The 13,889-nt window shown below is 57.2% G+C and overlaps 1 protein-coding gene across 3 annotated transcripts in view; it reads left to right on the top strand.

Moving 5' to 3' along the window:
* Window positions 1-2,939, top strand: part of TARS2 (threonyl-tRNA synthetase 2, mitochondrial) — a 32,713-nt gene extending 29,774 nt beyond the window's left edge. For all 3 annotated transcript variants that reach the window (XM_042843315.2, XM_065573739.1, XM_024107000.3), the window contains one exon: window positions 2,238-2,939. In XM_042843315.2, the coding sequence (XP_042699249.2) occupies window positions 2,238-2,386 (149 nt within the window). In that variant the 3' untranslated portion in view covers window positions 2,387-2,939. The remainder of the gene's footprint in view (window positions 1-2,237) is intronic.
* The last annotated feature ends 10,950 nt before the right edge of the window (window positions 2,940-13,889 follow it).

Here is a 13,889-nt window from a genome sequence, read left to right as displayed (position 1 = left end):
GGTGGGTTAACTACGCCGACGGGAGAGCTCTGTCCCGTCCGCGTAGAGCATCTTCGTTAAAGTGGCACAGCTACACTTGTGCAGTGTGTGAAGTGTAGACCTGTCCCAAGGCCTGTGCTCGCTCCACTAGGCCACTTAGACTCCAACCCCAAGGACCTTTAGGTTGTCCGAGCTGTCTAAGGGGTTTGAACACCCAACCAATGGGAGCTGAGTGTCCAAAGCCCTCAGGTGGCTTTTTAAATCTTCATCTCCATCTAGTTCATTCCTGATACTGCCGGTTTCCCCATTGCCCTTCGCTCAGCTGGGACGAGACAGGCTGACAGGGCAGTTTCCCTTTGGTTTCTAGTCGGTTTCACTCCGTCAAGGCTGCAGTGCTTGGGTTGCAGACATTTGCAGGGGGGGGGAGGGGGGGAATGTTTCAGATCCAGGCCTTTGCTTTGAATGGACCCAGATGCACCGTCCTGGCCCCAAAGGACCAAGAAAAATGGGGAACCTTTTGCTTAGTCAGAGCCGGTTGGGCTGCTTGTGACCTGTCGCGGTCCCATTAAAAATAGACCGTTCTGCCTCCCCCTGCCCCATGTTAGTGACTCAGTGAACTCTGCCTGGTTGGGATGCAGCTGGTGGACAATCGCTCTCAGGAGAATTTACCAGGCGGCAAGAAGAGTGGTTGCACGGCTAGGATGCACCATGTGGATCTCTGGCTGGGGTCTCGTCCACCTCTGCCCCCCGGGGGGTTAGCAACTGGAGGGAGGCCGAGCGGCCCTGCAACCGGCCCCGTCAGGGAGCCCAAAGGGGAGCTTAATTCTGCCTTTGGACAGTGCGCGGCTCTCCTAGCACCGAGGGTCTGCCTCTGGGGTAGAGGAGAGGGACCTCAGAAAAGGCTCAAGGAGATGGAAAATGGCTTGGCCTGGAAGCTGGCCAGGGCAGAGCTGTCTCTCCTGGGTTTGCAAAGGGCCTAGCAAGCTCTTGGGTGCTGCTAATCGCCGGTGGAACAGTGTCCCGAGGGCAGGGACGGAAGCAGCGTGGCCTGGGCCATGTTACGAAAGCCCTCGCCAAGGCTCTGTGGGAAAGGGCCACATGCTGGCTTGGTGGTGAAGTGGGATCAGCTCGGCTTCCTGTCCCAAAAGCTTGTGATTCAGCCCATCTGTTAGCCTGGTGTTTTGGGGAAGTTCGGCTGAGCTCCGTGTCCGGGCTCGGTTAGGAGTTGAAAGCCCTTTGTGCGGTGGGATGGGGGCGACTTTCCCCAGCCCTGGATTTGTGGCGGGGGTCGGGGGGACTCGTGCCTATAGTCTGTGACAGCAGTTTTCTTCCTCGAAACTCCGCATCCCTCTTGCTGTCTAAACAAACCCAGACGGCTCCGTGTCCCAGCTGATCCTGCTGGGGCCTGGGCTCGTGTAACACTCGAGTCCAGGAAACCCGGGCGTCTCCTGGGTACACCGAACTCGGCAGCCGCAGCCTTCCGCAGAGCCTGGCGGGAGGAGATAAGGCGCCGGGCTCCCTTGTCGCTTCGGCTGCTCTGGGTCCGGAGATGAGCTCCAGGTAACGCTGGCTCAGCTCCCCGCTGCCTCCATCTGCCACAGGCGGATTAGCAGCGGCCAAAGCACCAAGGATCTCGCTCGGCCTCCCGTGAGGAGCGGCTTTGTGTGCAGTCCTGGGGAGCGTGGGACGCCAGCGATTGTCCCCCCCCACCCACACATGCTGTCCTGTCCACGTGCCTCAGCCCTGTCCTGCAGGGACCCCCCTAGGGCAGAGGGGAGAGTGGGGGTCAGTCTTGGCCTCTCTGCTGGGGCTGCTGACCCAGGGTTGGGGTGTCATCGAGGGCCTTTGAATGCACCCGCCCCCATTCCTCACGGGCAGGCTGTAGCACGGCTCTCCTTGGGCGCCGTTCCACCACGTAACCTGGGCTGATGGCCACAACCCTCCTGCTTCGCTTCCTGGCGGGCACTGGAGCAGAGCCAGGGAAGACCCGGTGGCCTGTCCCCCTTCAGCAATGCACAGGGGGGCTGGGTCCCTGCCCTCCCCTGCTCTCTGCCTGTGGGGGAGATTGATGCTGCTGAGGGCTTTGCTGGGTCTCGCTGGGTGCCTTGATGCCCCTCGCCACCCACTGTAGGGTCTTGCGTGGGGCTTTGCATGCAGGGGAGTTTCCCAAGGGGTGTGCTGGGCTGGGGCGGAAGCGGTGTCCCCTACTGCTGGCCCCGGTTCTCCCCCGCCTCAGCCTCGCCATCTCTCTCTTGCAGTGGTCGGCAGGAAGGAGCTTTCCAGCCGCACGGTGAACGTCCGCACCCGCGACTCCAGGCAGCACGGGGAACACGGCCTGCAGGAGGCGCTGCTCAGGCTGCGGGAGCTGCGGGATGCCCGGCTCAGGAACGCGGAGGAGCTGTTCTGAGCCGGTCCCTGCCGGGCGTGTCGTGGGCTCGTCTCTCTGGGGGAAGCAGGCGGCGATGAGCGGCCGCCTGTCTGAGTCGGCGATGGAGCAGGCAAGCCAGGCGGTAGTGGCCTGGTGCGTAGGATTGGGCTGGGCGTCAGGCCTCTGTGACTAACCCTTGCCACTGGTTCGGTGCCACTCCTGGCACAGGGAGGCGACGCCAGCTGCTCTCCAGATGTTGGTCACCCTCTGACGTCCCCAAGTGTGCGGCTTCCCAGCAGAGTCGGCACAGCCCCTACACACTCCTGAGATCTACCGGAGCTGCATCCCCACCCCCAGACAAAGGGCAGGAGCCGCTTTAAGGGCTGGCGGCTATTGAGAGGGCCCCCCCCAGGCGAGAGGGGGAGAGGAAATGCACTCTGATGCTGTAACGTGGCAGGGGCCGGATCCCCCCGTCCGGAGGAAGACGGTTCCTGGAACCCGCGGGCCCGGCCTGCTGGCTCCCGTCACTCACTCAGCCTCGCTCTCGCGGACTCGGGTCCCCGGGACTGATTAAAATGTGTTTTCAAGTCAAGGCAGCGTCACGAGTGGTGGCTACCGGCACCGATCGTACCCTGGGCATGGTGCTGAGCTGCTGGTGACGGGTGTCCCCCCGGGGGCGAGTGCAGCAGCTGATGGCTGGCTCTCCCTGCAACTGAAGCTTTGAGGTCCCTGTTACGTGAGGGCGGGAGCAGCTAGTGGCTTTTCGTTGGAGGATCTCCAAGCGCTTCACGCACAGTCAGTTGCCCCCGGTGCGGTAGGTCCGTAGCAGCATCCCTGTTCCCCCTGGGAGGCTGTGCTGTCTAGTGGGAGGTACTGGAACCATTAGGGCTCAGGATGAAATCGCTGTGGGGAGCAGAGTCCCCCACATCTGCTACCGGGGGGGTTTCTGCCCCTTGCTCTGCAGCATCTGGCGCTGGTCGCTGTCCCAAGACAGGACACTTGGTAGGGGGTCCTCAGTTCTCTTCCAGCCTGGCGATTCGTGTGCTCCAATGAACTGGGAGGCAGGACACCTGGGTTCTCTTCCCAGCTTTGCTGCTGGGTGATGGGCCAGTTGCTTCTCTTCTCTCTCTGCCTGCCTTTCCCTGCCACGTGTGAGCCCTTCAGAGCTGGTGCTCTCTTATGAGGTATGTGAGCAGCACCTGGTGCAGCGGGGGCCTGAGCAATAGCAGATGGGGAAACTGAGGCACAGAGTTAAATGGTGGCTTTTTGCCCCCACAGCACCCATTTGATGAGAGCACGGGAGCCTGTGCCAAGCCGGGAACAGAATCCCAGTCTCTGCGATAACCCCCTGCCCCTGTGCTAACCAGTAAGCAGTGCCCCCTGCCTTGCCCTCCTTTCGAATGTGGGGTCCTGCAGAGGTGGGCCTTTGGATTTACTGGGTGGGGAGAGAAACGAGCTCTCCTGCACATGCCACCCGTCGAAGGCTGGATTGTGCAACCCCAGGTCATGGTGGTGAATACTTCCTCACACGACTGTCCTCAGTAGCCGCTCACTGGCATGAGTAACGGTTGCACAACGCTGCCCCTGGTAGGATGATGCCCTTCCTCATCTGTGGCTGCTGATGGTGCAGTTAAGTGCGAACGTGCCTTGCTCAATCGAGCCCCAGATAATGTCTGGTTTGGGAGCTAGCGAACAAAAGCCAGTGCAGCCAGGGTGGCTGAATGAGTAATGGATCGGGGGGGGGGGGGGGGCAGCCTTCACTCTCCAGGCTGACTGGTGCATGGGTCTCTTGAACTAAGCAGGGTTAGGGTGGGACAGGACTTGGAGGGGAGACCTCAGGAACTCATGGGGCAGGTACTGTCCCTTTGTTGTGTTTGTACAGCACCTGGCACCAGGAGCGTGGAGACCCTACAATAATACAAATAAATCATCATCATCCTAACACATCGTCCGTCCCAACAGGATCTTTAAGTCACTTCACAAGCCACCGATGCAGCCAGTTCTGGGGTGGAACATGGGATGCTATATCCAACCTGCTGCGCAAGGGGAGACAAGGTGGAGGAGGGGAATATCTTTTACTGGACCAACTCCTGTTGGTGGGAGAGACAAGCTTAGGAGTGACACCACGCTCTTCTTCAGGTCTGGGGAAGGTACTTAGCCCTGGTCTACACTTGGGGGGGGGTCGACCTGAGATACTCAACTTGTCGGCGTATCTTAGGTCGACTTACCTGGCCGTGAGAATGGCGGCGAGTCGACCGCTGCCGCTCCCGCGTCGACTCCGCTTCCGCCTCTCGCGAGCTGGAGTTCCGGAGTCGACGGGGAGCGTGTTCAGGGATCGATTTATCCGCGTCTACACGAGACGCGATAAATCGATCCTCGATAGATCGATCACTACCTGCCGATCCTTGGTGTCATAGCTGAATGCAAGATGGAACGGATAGTTTAGCATAAGTAGTTAGCACATATCCTAAAGGACCATCCAAGGTAGAGTGGCCAGTTAACACCCTTGTAGTCATAGGACAAAGGGGGGTTAGTGGATTACAGATTGTTGTAATAAACCATAAATCCAGTGTCTGTTCAGTCCATGCTTTGTAGTGACTAGCAGAGTTATGGATTTAAGCTCTCAGGTTCGTCTTTTGAAAGAGTTGTGCAGATTTCCTTTGAGAGGTCGGATTTAGGGGGATAATTTTGTGACAACGGTTCACTCGCACCCTCGCACCTGCTTTTCTTTTATCGTTTTCCCACATGAGTTCATTCGAGAGCGATGTGATTGTCTGGTTTCACCCCGATAGCTGTTTTGGGGCCATTTAGTGCACTGGATGAGGAACGCCACATGTTGTGATAGGCACGTGTGGGACCCATGGATCTTGACAGGTGTGTTGGGGGGGGGGGTTGATTGATTGCTCATGGTGTCTGTGGAGATGTGTCTGCAGGTTTTGCCTCTGTTCTAGCACCAGCTGTGGGTGAACACCTGCGAGGAAAGAGCCGCTCATGGATCTGTCGACAGTTACTCAGGATCAGTGTTGGGGTCTGTTCTGGTGCCCGTCCCTGCAGTATCTGAGCACCTCAGTCTGTAATAGATTTATCCTCCCAGCCCCCCCGGTGGGGGAGGGCCATGCTGTTATCCCCATCGGGCAACTGAAGCACAGAGAGCGATGCCTGTGGTCATGGCAGAACGGGGAACCGCATCCTAGACACATTCAGGCTGGAAATGAGGGTAATTAACCTTGGGAACCACTTCCCGAGGGTTGTGGTGGATTCTCCATCAGTGTGTCAATGGAGATGGGAAAAGGATCTGCCCCAGTTCTAACAGGAATTAGGTGGGGGCAGGTCCCTGGCCTGGGTTCTGTAGGAGGTCAGACTAGACAATCACAATGCTCCCTTCTGGCCTTGGAGAAACCCCTCTGTCCTAGGCTCCCCACCACTAGGCCATGCTCCCCACCGGCCCACCCCACTTGTAGAGTGGGAGGCTGTGGTTTTGTTTTTTAAAAGACCAAGCTGGGGCCTCTGGCTCCAGTGTGGCGTTCGCTCCACACACATGTTGGTTGCGACAGGGCCTGACCGATATTTCAACACACTGGATTTTTAAAAAAAAAAGCAACAAAAAACCCTGTTTGAGTTCTTTCAAAATGCAGAGCTGAAGTCCTCCAGGAGTCTCCTTAGTAACACCCCTGGGCAGTGTGGCTGCCAGTTTCCTGTAACCCTATCCCTACCTCCTGAGGTGCCCTGTTCTAGAGGGGGGCGTACAATGCTTCTTTGTAAAGCTTAGAACATCCGATAAGTTTGACTCACTTGCCAGGCCTGCCGTGACTCAACCAAAACCTCTGTTGAAAGCCCTCCGAGCAACCTGAGCTTATCTGTCCCCTGCATGGAGTGCATCTTGACAGAGTTTCTCACGGTGAATTGCCTTTCACCAGACACTGACGTACTGCGGTTGGCATCTTGATACCGCTTGGCAACTTGACCGGTCGCAGTAACGGTGGTGCTGATGAGCTTGTGTTATGAAAGATACCAGGATGCTTTCCAAAACGGAGAGACCCCCACCTGAAAATGCAGCCACCTCTAGGGCGGAACGGGGTAGCTGTCTAACAGCGTGCAGCAACATTGGCAGCGAAGGACCCCGATTGAAAAATAGAGGGAGGCTGAATGTAGGGAGCAGCATTTGAATTGGGTGATTTATGAAGAGTGCCAGGGGGTTTTTAATAAGAGTGGTCAGCAACTAGGTTCTTGGCCTAGTGGGCTGTAGTCCACGAAAGCTTATGCTCTAATAAATTTGTTAGTCTCTAAGGTGCCACAAGTCCTCCTGTTCTTCTTTTTAGGTTCTGGGCCTGTTTTTCATTTATACCACTGTGGCAGAGTACGGGGCCTTAGTCTCATTGAGAATCAGACCAAATTCCATGCAGCCACTTAAAACTGGACAAGGCGGCCTGTCTCTTTTAGGTACACATGTGGCCCCCATCACTGATGTGTTTATCCTCACAACCCCTCTGGCAGGCAGGGCCGTGCGATTATCCCTGTGGGGCAGGTGGGAAACTGAGGCACGGAGAGACTAAGCGGCTTGTCCAAAGTCACACAGGGAGAGGGAATTGGTTCCAGAACAGAGAATTAAACGTGGGTCTCCCACATTTTGGGCTAGTGCCCTAAGCACTGGCCCATCCTTCCCCCCCCCCCCTTACTGCCTGTGCCACCTTGTAGCACTGCAGTGTGCTGAAAAACAGTTGTCCCATCCTTCCCCAGAGCTGGCTGCATTTCCGTGGAGGATGGGAATCGCTGGCTGGGTTGGAGTGATGGTTGAATTTGGCCCTGCGCTGTAGGGTGGAAAAGTTCAGGGTAGACCTGAGAAGTTCTAACTATCCTGTTTCGGGCCCCGCATTTCTCCCATTGTTTGTTGTGCTCGTGACGCCCCGCTTCTTCCTGGCAGGGAGCCGAGACACCCAAGGAACGGTCTCTCCTGCACTCATTCCACGGCAGCCCGTGGCAGACATACCATCGCTGTGAGCTTTCCCTCTGGCAGGAGGCCTGTGGAGGGAGGCTGGCAACCGGGTCTGGGGCGGGTTGTGTGTTAAAGCCGTTCGAGACTGGCCCGGGAGTCGTCACACAAGCCTTGCTCAGCCCCAGACTCTTGCACCGGCGCTCTCGGCTGGAGGGGTGCCGCTCATGCCACCCTAGTGCTTAGCCCTGGGGGAAAGTCCCCGTGGGCAACCTCGCTCCGTGGAGTGGGTACAGCACAGAGAAGGCCTGTCCCCACTTTGCCCATCTTGTTAGATGAGTCAGTGTCATTCCCCCACCACCACCATCTTACAGATGGGCACAACACGGGCAGTGAGCTTAGAACACCCGGCCTCTAGTGCCCGGCCGCTTCTGCCCTGCTGGTGGAGAGCGGAGGTGGCTGTCCAGACAGTAGGGATGGATGCCACACGCTGGATTGGTGCCCGCCCCCATTTCCCCAGTAGACCCCTAAATCCTCGAACCACTTCGCCATCCGCTTTACAAACTACTTTACCCAGCCCGGGCTCTATTCTACTGTCCATGATTGGCATAGTCCCTCACTCCTGCTTCGTGCCAGCCGGTTTAGTTGAGGGTAAACACGGATAACCCGGAGCTGACCCGCGTCTCAGTTGGAGAATATGGCGTTTAAGCGCCTCTCCTTTAAGGAGTGTTTGCTCGCTTCTGCTCCCCTGGGAGAAGCTGATCCCGGCTGTGCACCGTCACTTTAGACAGGGCAGCAAGTGCCAAAAATGTGTTGCAATAGCACTGCCTGTTCCCCCCCGTCCCCCATGGCATCTTCGCCTCAGCCCGCTTCCAAAGCAGGCCATCTCCGCACCCCCTTTGTGCCCACCAGGTCCCTGCCTGGCTGGGAACCGCAAAAAGGTTAATGGGACCACTGCCCCCCCTCCACTACATTGCTTAGGGCCAGGGGGGTCATTGATGGACGGGCACCCCAACGGGGCCTCTGGCAAATGCAGCCGGCTGGAGGTAAGTGTTATGATGGGGGTACAGAGGGGACAGCGAGCCCCAGCGAGAGGAAGTGACTGGCTCCAGTGAGTCAGGGGCAGAGCTGGGTTCCAGCCCAGTGCCTTCACCACACCCGTCCTCAAAGAGCAGCTAGTTTCAGCAGGTATGACTGGTCTTGCCTGGCTTGGCAGCCCCCAGCCCCTAGTCCTAATCCCCGGAACTAGCCAGCCCCTGACGGAACAGGGTTTCCTCGACGGGGCTCGCAGGTCTGGCAATCGCTGCACATCCAGGCTGCGCTCCTCTGCCTGCGGGAATGAAAGAGGGGAAAACATTTCTGGAGCCAAGGCTGCTGGCTGGGCGTAACCTCCATTCCCACTGCCTTTCCCAGCTGGCCGGTTTGCCGTGAAGGCATGGGCTGGGAGTGCAGCCCTGCCACCTCCTTCCCGGCAATTGCATTACAATTATAAAGCACTTGGAAAATAACTCTTCCCCTGAGCTAGATGGGTCCGAGCCAAATCCCTCTGTTGCTCAGACCCAACCATTTCCCATCTCCATCTCCGACAACACCTGTCCCTCTTTACAGGGTAATGCTTGGCAGGAGCGGTCAGAACCCCACTTTCCAGATTCGGGGGGGAAGGGAAACTGAGGTACAAAGAAGAGGAAGTGATTGGTCCCCAGTCCAGTGGTGGAGCTGGAAATGCAGCCTGCGTCCTTCCCCCGGCACTCAGCCCAGACACCGCCCCAGGCTTTTCCAGCTGCGGGCTGTCCATTACCGGAGCTGCTCCGCTGAAGGCTGAGGGGGCGGTTTGGCTCATGGCTGAGGGTTAAATGGGATTATAAAACCCAGCCGGTACTTTCCCAGGGTCGGCAGTCACTTCCCTCCCTGGTGGAGAAATAATGGGTGACTCATGAGGGTCGTGCACCTTGTCATGTCCCCCCCCAGTGTGGGAGGGGGGAGCGCTTTGCATAGGTGGACCGACCCCACAAGGTGCAGGCTGATGGAGAACTAGGCCCTGAGAACCAGGCCCAATGGTTCTAGCTAAATCCTGCTCTGTGGCCTAGACGAGCAGACCTCCCGGTGGTTCCAGGGGCTGCAGGATCCCCCGAATCTCTTTTCCTGGTTGACACAGATCATTTCCTGCTTTCAGGGCTGCCCGAGAGAGGCAGTTTGGGGGGCTCCGTGAGTGAAAGGGCCCCCAATCTGAGCAGCGTTCACTCGTGGGGTCGCTGCGCCGCTCGGGTTTGGCCCATCTTAGGAGGGGAGTGGCCAGGCCAAACCCGAGTGGGGCTGCGCGAAAGGCTGGGCGGCGTGGAATAGGGCTGCTTTCCCGGAAACCTTCTCCGAGTGTAGCCACAGAACCTACCTACTCCACGCTGATCTTTGCAAGAGGAACCCAGGGTCAGGGCGGTGCTCTGCGGGGCAGGGACAGTGTGTCTTTTGGTTCTGGTTGTACAGCGCCTAGCGCATGGCCCATGTCTGGGATGCGAGGCAGTGGTGGAGTGAATAGGGGAGACAATTGGGCCCCCCTTCCTGGCCTATAGGTGTATGTGTGGCACCTTTTCGCATGGGGATGCAGAGCGAGCCACCCCGCGCTCTCCCGCCAGCGGTGACACCTACTTGGCGGGGCTGGGCCTGGTTCCCCTCTCCAGGCGTTGCAACCTGGTGCACGGGTCCAGGTGGTGCCGTGTCCCTGTGCATCAGGCCACTCAGATTTGGCCTGGCTTCCCCCTCTGTCATGGTGGAGGAGTGGCCAAAGCTGAGCGGCGCTATGACCCTGGCGCCAGGTCGACACTCCCGCAGCAGGGAGCTGCCAGGGGAGCGCAGGGCAGGGTCACTCGCCAGCCTCGCCCCACCCCCTAGGGCCAGGATTAAGGCTGCATTGCCTGGTGGGCGGAGGATGGTCTGTGCCTTCTCGGGCATTGTCCTCCCATTTGCAAACTACCACGGCTGGGAAACATGACTCTAATACACCTAATAAATCACATGTGGAGGCACCACCACCCATGGGCACGTTAGTGACTGGCCCAGAGGGTTCAGATTTTAAAACCTTTGAAATCAACCAGATTCCACTGGGCCAGAGTAAATCCGGAGGTGCGCCCCGGCGTGCAGGGGCACGAGTGACTGGATTTACACCAGTGTAACTGACATCCGTGTCTGGGCTTTGTACCCTGTGCACGGGGATGGTAACAGGGAAATGTCCTGTACGGTTTATCGGCTCCGAGAATGAGCAGCTGAATAGAGATTCGGTCCTTCCAGGCAAGCATTTCATTGCAATTGGTCATGGTTTTATTACTGTCCGCATTAGCGCTTGGCCACCCAGCGGGTTAATCCAGATTCATGACTGTGCTTTAATTTCACACCCTCCCTTAATCTGAATTAACTGTCAAGCGTAGACAAGCTCTTCGGAGCACCTAGAGGCACCTGCTAAGATCAGGGCTCCATTGTGAGGGCTTGTCTGTGCAGCACCCGGCACAATCTAATTAGGCCAGGCGGACAAAGAGTGGGAGGGGAAGTGACTTGTCTCAGGTGGCCCAGCAGGTGAGTGGCAGAGTCTTCTGTGTCTCCACTATGCCGTAAACTCTGGGCCACCCCTTGTCCTCTGTCTCGCGCATGATTTTACAGGCCCAGGCCCCTAGGGCAGGCAGTCAAGGGCTTGGGGCGCTCAGGTATGTCAGGATCAGCCCCTACATCACCTTCTAGCCAGAGACTTCAGCTGCTTCTCCCAGGCCCCGATTCTCCACCTGCCCTGCTCCTGGAGGTGTCACTCACACCTGTGCCACGTGCGCATCGGACGCTCCCACCGGCCTGCGCGGAGGACACGGGGGTGAAATCCCAGCACCTCTGCCTGTGGTCGCGTTTTGCACGCTCTTTGCCCAGGTATCCGTGACTCCAGCCGGAGTTGGGCACTGAGAATCCAACCTGCGGCTGCTCTGTGCTTGGCTAAGTTCCACGCTGTGAGATTTCGCTCCCCTCCCAGACGGGTCCGACGTGCCTGAACAAACCTTCGAACCCCGCACGCATCTTCTGAGCACATCATTTTGTTAGTTTTGCTTTGGAAAGACAGGAGGTATCCATCACTGAGGATAGCATGACAGTGGCCTTTTTGTAGCGCTCTCCATGTGCTGTTAATAATTCTGTAGTGTCCTTCATCCAAGGATCTCAAACCACCCTTGCCGTGTTTCCCTCTAGCTGGAGCACGGCCTAGGGGATAGAGCAATTTGGGTTCTCAGCTCTGGCAATGGCCTGCTCGGTGACCGTGGGCAAGTCACTGCCTCGCTGTGTGCCTCAGTTTCCCCATCTGTGCACAGGGGCTAATGATACTGACCTCCTTTGTAAAGTGCTTTAAGATCTGATGATGTAAGAGCTAGATATTATTAAAGTAAGTGTGACTGTGATACCCACTTTCAGATCCCTTTGCACTGCCAGAGTAGTATAAAGGAGAATCAGGTTATGTTTGATTGCAAACGAGTAAAGTGCTTTGAGATCTACTGGTGGAATCCCGAGGTAAGAACCAGGGATGATGATTTTATTAATGCTGGCCAATCAGTTTAATTGCACGCATTGCAAACAATCCCAACAGCACTGTCTAGTTAGGCGAGTCAGCGTCACCATCTCTGGTTTGCAACTGGGGAAACTGAGGCCTGGAGTTGGGGAAGTGACTGGCGCCTGGATCCCATGCAGGAAGGCAGAGGAAGAACTGGCCTGCCTGGCTCGTAGTCTGGTAATGCTGCCATGATTCAGGTGAGAGAATCTGGCATCACAGCTGCTGTGACTAGCTTCAGCCGGGCATACCTGTGGGATGAGGTTTGAACCCGGGGCCACCTCCAGGGGTTTCCTCCAAACGCAATACAGAGGGTAAGTCTGAACTTCTGGATCCGCCACCTGCTTGCTGTCACCAAGCTGCTCTGTGCCTCAGTTTCCCCCAACTGTTGAACAGGGATAACCATTATAAACAGAGCTGAGCTGACATTCTGAGGAGTTCGTGGTGGAAAAAGGCTTAGGGTTAGAGCTTGGGCTGGGGACTTGCGTTCTATTCCTGGCTCGGCCACCGACTTACTGAGTGACCGTGAAAGAGTCTCTTCCCTGTTCTGTGCCTCAGTTTCCCCACCTGTAACATGGAGGGTGAAGAGCGTTGTGTGTTGGGCGTAACAGCTCCAGTCATGGACCAGGACTCCATTGTTGTGCTAGCCACTGTACAGACACAGAGCCACCCGGGGACCATTCAGTGCATGTTTCGTAAGGCCCTGTCTCTTCCTGGGTGGATGTACAGCTCCGGGCACATTGAGGCTTCCAAACGCGAATCATGGGAGGGCCAGCCGGATTCCTTTGCCTTTGCCGTGCCCCGTAGTCCAGCAATGCTGGAGCCTTTGGTTGTTGCTGGGCCACCTTGGTTTCTCTGCGCTCACTTTATCCAGCTGGGGGTTATTTGCATTTAGACTTGCGGGAGCCTGCGACCAGCCAGTCCAGCCGGAAGCAATTTATTTATGAAATTCCTGAGGTGGGAGCAGGAAGCGCGGGCAGGTTGTGGAGCTGCTGTTTGAGCTAAGGGGCACGGAGATATTTAGCAGGTGACAATGCAAACCGCAGCCCAAGAGGGGGGAACCTGGAGTGAGTGGGGCCAGATAAGTATCTGAGAGAGTGACCGCATCGCGGCACAGGGAGGACTAAAGTATTTAGACACCTCACAGAATTTACAAACGCCCCACAGTTGGGTGCCTGACTCCCCTTGACTATCAAAGGGAGTTGGGCACCTTGTAAATCCACTAGGCACCTTAGTACCCAAGGGGGGCCGTTCGTTCTGATGCAGTGCACTTAGGACACTGGAGAAGCTGGAGGCAGGCAGAGATGAAGGGAGGCCGGGGGGGTTGTAGGGCAGACTTGCTCCACAGTCACCCTGCAGCAGCAGCTCTTGTCCCTGGGGAATTGGTCCCGGCTCCCTGCTCCAGCCGTTGTGACCTGGCACGGGGGGGAGTCACAGCCACGCTTATGTTTGGCTCGGCTGCCCCTCCATGACAGAGGTCACCAGGTCACAACTCCACTTGGTTTGGGGGGCCCTCTCGAATGGGGGGGGGTGGAGCAAAGGCCCCCCACCCACCAGGTGTCCCAGGCAGTTAGTGATGGGGAAAGTCTTGTGGCTAGAGCACTGGACTGAGACTCAGGAGACCTGGGCTCTGTTCCCAGCTCTGCCACTGACTGACTGTGTGGCCGTAGGAAAGTCACAACCCTGCTCTGTGCCTCAGTTTCCCCACCTGTATAATGGGGAATGACGGTCCTTATTTGTCCTCTGGTAGCCCCGTCAGAGCCTTGGTCGTGGCCCGGGACCCGCTACTGTGCCAGGCACTGAACAAACGCAGAAACCCAAGGGGCTCATTTAACTCGTCTTTCCAAAGACCCTGCCTCTTCCTATCGATTCCAATCCACCCTTGGGTGCCTTTGTGGAAGGGGTGTTTGGATAAACACGAGTGACTGGGCTCAGTACGGGGGTTGGGGGAACTCTGGCTTCTGCTGGGCAGGAGTCAGACCATATGATCTAATGGGCCCTTCTGACCATAAACTCTGAAGAGGCCTCAGTTGTTGTAAACTCTT

Source organism: Chrysemys picta, chromosome 20, assembly GCF_011386835.1.
Source record: "Chrysemys picta bellii isolate R12L10 chromosome 20, ASM1138683v2, whole genome shotgun sequence".
NCBI lineage: Eukaryota > Metazoa > Chordata > Testudines > Emydidae > Chrysemys > Chrysemys picta.
The sequence above is the reverse complement of the archived record's forward strand: the minus strand, read 5'-3'. Positions and strand labels throughout refer to the sequence as shown.